General features: G+C 35.0%; 1 protein-coding gene across 1 annotated transcript in view; it reads right to left on the reverse strand.

The window, feature by feature from the left end:
* Positions 1-1,334: 1,334 nt before the first annotated feature.
* Positions 1,335-4,440, reverse strand: part of KANSL1L (KAT8 regulatory NSL complex subunit 1-like) — a 112,357-nt gene continuing 109,251 nt past the window's right edge. Inside the window, exons 13-14 of the mRNA XM_006872742.1 lie at positions 2,633-2,798; positions 1,335-1,568 (exon numbers count right to left, since the gene is read on the reverse strand). Of these exons, the coding sequence (XP_006872804.1) occupies positions 1,335-1,568; positions 2,633-2,798 (400 nt within the window). The remainder of the gene's footprint in view (positions 1,569-2,632; positions 2,799-4,440) is intronic.

The following is a 4,440-nucleotide window of genomic DNA, read 5'->3' on the forward strand; positions in this document are numbered from 1 at the left end:
GGTATATAGAAATAACTTTTAATTAAAAAACTTACATAGAAGATTATAATATCAGACGTGACAGAAAGATAAGAGTTTGCCTGGACAACTTGGCTTTTCCTGGCTTTTTTTACTTTAAAAATAAATGTACAATGAAACTACAAGCTGAAGTTTGTCAGTATGAAATTTGAATATTTTTCCCTTTAAAGGGACCAGTATAATTTCTAATCCCTAACAAAAATTTAGTGTCAAATCCCATATAAATGATCCCAGTTGGTCAAGATTGTCAGTTATATGGGGATGACAACTTGAATAACCTTTTTTTATATATAACATAAGAAAACAAAGATTCATATAAATTGTCTTCAACTTTCATATAGAAAAAATGTTCTAATAGCTTCCAAAGGAATTTCTCTAACATACACTCCTCATTATTCCTTATTGAAGTATTATTCTTTGAAGTACTTTAAATGTCACGCTAAGATGACAGTAGGAATAGATGGTTGTTTGAATAGCTATGGCAAGGAATGAATAATAATAGTTTTTAGTTTATACTTAAATGATTTTCCTGTTGTTCACTTTAGTGTTTTTTTCATGAAATACAGTTCTCAGCACAGTCAGAGGTAAAATGAAGTAGGTAAGACTCAAAGTTGAGTGTTCAAAGATGTGATCATTTTTAAAATGCGTCAATATTTAATTCTACATTGTTTGTTTTATAATGTTAAGAGTGAATAAAAATAGCCTGTGGTTAGTCCAACAGAAATCAGTGATTTAACATAAATGAATATTGTATTATCTAATATAGGAATTTCTATAAACAACTTCCATTTTTTATTAAAGCTTTGTGTTATTAAAACACCTCCCTCTCCATAGTCAAAACTTTTGGAAGTCAGTGGAAACTTAGAGTTTTTTTATATATAATGGAGCTTATGAAAGTTTCACAGGGTAATTCATACATGCATTTTCAAGTAAAGATTATTTTAATTTTGTATAGAGAAAAAAATGTATAGTTGTCATTTGACCCATAAGTATATGTATGTGCACGTTGGTAATGTTAAAAATCATTTACCCAGTAATGTGATTTGACATCAATTTGCAGCAGTTAATTTCTCAGGTGCTAGTGTATAAATGCAAATGACTAGCACTTGTCTGTAGGTAGAAAGCTAGTTACTCCTGTGGCTCAAGAAGGAAAAAAGACTTCTCTTGCCTTTTCATAAACAGCATAAAAGAATGTTAACATGCAGTACATGCTCTTAATTCTGGAATTGTGACTGCGAGGCACAGGGGATCCAAGAACAGGACTGTAAAAAAAATTGTCTTCAGTTACATCGTATTCTTAACCAACATGTTCCCTGTCACCTATTTTTTTTAACATAACTAAGTCCTACACCAAAGGTTTTGTACTCTTCCATGCCATCTACTGATGGCTTTTTTGCATGGTGGCCATTCTCTGGTGTACTGGTATAGAAGACTTCACCACGGAAAGCTGTGCTTGACCTTTCAGTCTGATGGCAGTTTTCATCTTGGCATAGTAAGACTGCTGTGTCTTCATCCTTCAGTGGAAAAGCCCTTCGTTCCCACCACAAAGACTGAAAGGGAGAACACTTCAGTTAAGTTTCTACTATGCATTTTGTTTAAATTCACTTATCAAGTAATCTATAAATGTTAATTTTGTAATAATAACTGTTCTATTATTTTATGTATAAATATCATTGATCTAGCAACTCAGAATGGATCAAGAATAATTTAACAACCTTTGTTGTTATCATGCGCTGAGTCAGTTCTTAATCTTAGCGACTCTATATTGGGTTTCCGAAGCTTTAAATCTATGTGGGAGCCAAAAGCTTCATCTTTATCCCCGCGTAGTAGGTGTTGGGCTTGAATGTTAGAGTAATTTTTTCATTTGGCCTCTGCCAGGATACACTGCCATAGGTCACTGGTTTTTAATTTTCAGCCTTAAAAATGTTTTTTAAGTTTGATATATACTTCATTATCTGCATTTCTATTCCATCAGATACCTGTTGACATTTCCTTCCCTTTCTGCACCTTATCTTTTAATTTCTGTGATCTCCACCCTCTATTCTAGACATGGGTCTTCTTTTCTACCACCTAATTAGGATGACCTCAAGGTCAGTGGTGAGACTCACTGCCTGGGAAACCCTATGCAGGGTTGCTCTGAGTTGGAACCCAGTTGACAACACTTTACAGCACTACCACCAATAATGATAAAAAGTACATGAACTTTAAGAATGAACTGGTAGAAAACACTTGCCTCAAAGTTCGACTGGATCTAGGAGGAGACAAGTAAAAATTTATAAGGAGGAGAAAAAAAATAGTAACATTTACTACGATTCTGCTCATCAGATTTGTTTCATAAGCTGATTTTCAGAGAAACCCCTCTCCTAATACTTAGCAGTACTGAGGTGAGTAGGTGGAAATTTGTACTGACAAGTAACACATGGAGATAGTGTTTATAGTTAGTGGTGGTACTAGATTGAATGCAGGCTTATAGGCCCTGATTCTTACCAGAATTCTATACTGGATTTTCTTACTAAATTTTTGTAATGATGAATTCTTAATTTTCAAGACAGTTTCTAAAACAGGCTTTTAAATTTTTGTTTTAATTAAGAGGCTTCAGTAGTCATTTGCTTACGTTAGATTCTTGACTTTCGTTTAATGAAGGGGAGTCCTGTGTACAGGGATCATGACTGTCTGCAGAAGGCTCAGGAGGACTTTGAGCAGCACAGTGCTGACCACTACCGAGGTCAGGGTATTCCTTCCAAAGCAAGTCTTGTCCTTCAACATTTTTACTGAAAATTCTAACAAGAAAACCAAGAAAACAGATCATTATATGTTATTTGTGGAGGAGTTAACAATTTATCAACAACCTAGGTCAGGTACACTTGGTAGCGTTTCTTCCCTTAGCATTGATGCCCAAACTATTTTAAAATTCACATGCTGATCTTCCTAATGCTGTTATTTTCATGTCACAAAGGCTTAAATGTTTATGAAATCCCTGTCAAATTACAGTAGTGGTGTTTTGTTGTTGTTGCTTATTTGCATCTGTTTTTAGAAAGCTAAAAAGGGCAATTACTTGACCTTAAATCTTTCTATGTTCTCATGATGTTCTATAATTATTGTAATGTTTCACATGAGGACTAAATTCAAAGTTTTCTCTTTATTTTGGAAAGCTGTAGCTCTAAAATATGGAGAAAGCTGAGAATTGAATCTTGTATATGTTAATTAAGATGGACTAGAGTCTGCACAACAAATGTGGATCTCTTAATACCTAACAAGCTATACCAGTAACTCCCCCTACCTGCAGTGACCACCAAAGAGCCCTGCTGGCACAGTGTGTTATGTGTTGGGCTGCTAACTGCAAGGTCAGCAATTCGAATCCATTAGCAGCTGTGTGGAGAAAGATGAGGCTTTCTGCTCCTATAAAGATTATAGCCTCTGAAATCCTGTACAGGGTCCTATGTGTGAGAACTGACTCAATGGCACACAATAACAACAGAGTGACTACCAGATTTCACTTTTTGAATCTTGGTTGTTACAGATAATCAAATTTAAATATAAAATTTCTATCTGCCATCTTTTTTCAAAGTTGTGATTTCAAGAATTCTTTCATATAGATAATTGTTAATTAGAGCTTTATGGGTTATTTTCCCTTCCTTCAGTCAATTTGTGTTTCTGAGTCCTGGTGTGGTGCTGTGGGTTAATGTGCTGGACTGCAAGGTCAGTTTGAACTATAAGGTCTGCTGTTAAACCTCACCATTCACTCCTGGAAATCCTATATAGCACTGCTGTGAGTCAGCACTGACTCGACGGCACTTAACAACAAGACATTTTAAGCTATTTGCTCTTTAGATGTGGACAAGTTTCTTAAAAAAAAAAAGTTAAGAAAAACATATTTTTGAAATATTTACAGATTACTCTCTACTAAAATCAAATGTAATAAAGAAATCCCTTTTGTTCTGTAATTAGTCTGGGTATATATTTCAATGTAAGCTATGTCTATGTATTGTTTAACCTGTCGTACACAAGTACACAAGGTGGAAGGTCAGAGAAAAAGAGGAAGACCCTTCTCCGCCCCCCACCCCCCCAATGAGATGGATTGGCCAAGTGGCAGCATCAATGGATTCAAGCCTGGCAACAGTAGTGAGGTTGTCCCGGGACTGGGCAGTGTTTCATTCTGTTGTGCATAAGGTCGCTATTGGTTGGTATGATGGCACCTAACAACAACAACACAAGTAGCTGATGTTTTTACATCATTATGGTTTTTTTTTTGGTTTTTTTTAAATTAAATGTTTTTATTTTGCATTAAGTGAAAGTTTCCAGGGCACATCATCAGCTTCACATTCAAACATTCATATAGCTTGTTTCATTACATTGATTATTATCCCCACCATATATCATCAGTTTACAGTGTCTCTCTATCCTCTTTAGCTTTTTTTTTTT

This window comes from Chrysochloris asiatica, unplaced genomic scaffold, assembly GCF_000296735.1.
Source record: "Chrysochloris asiatica unplaced genomic scaffold, ChrAsi1.0 scaffold00212, whole genome shotgun sequence".
In the NCBI taxonomy this organism is placed as follows: domain Eukaryota; kingdom Metazoa; phylum Chordata; class Mammalia; order Afrosoricida; family Chrysochloridae; genus Chrysochloris; species Chrysochloris asiatica.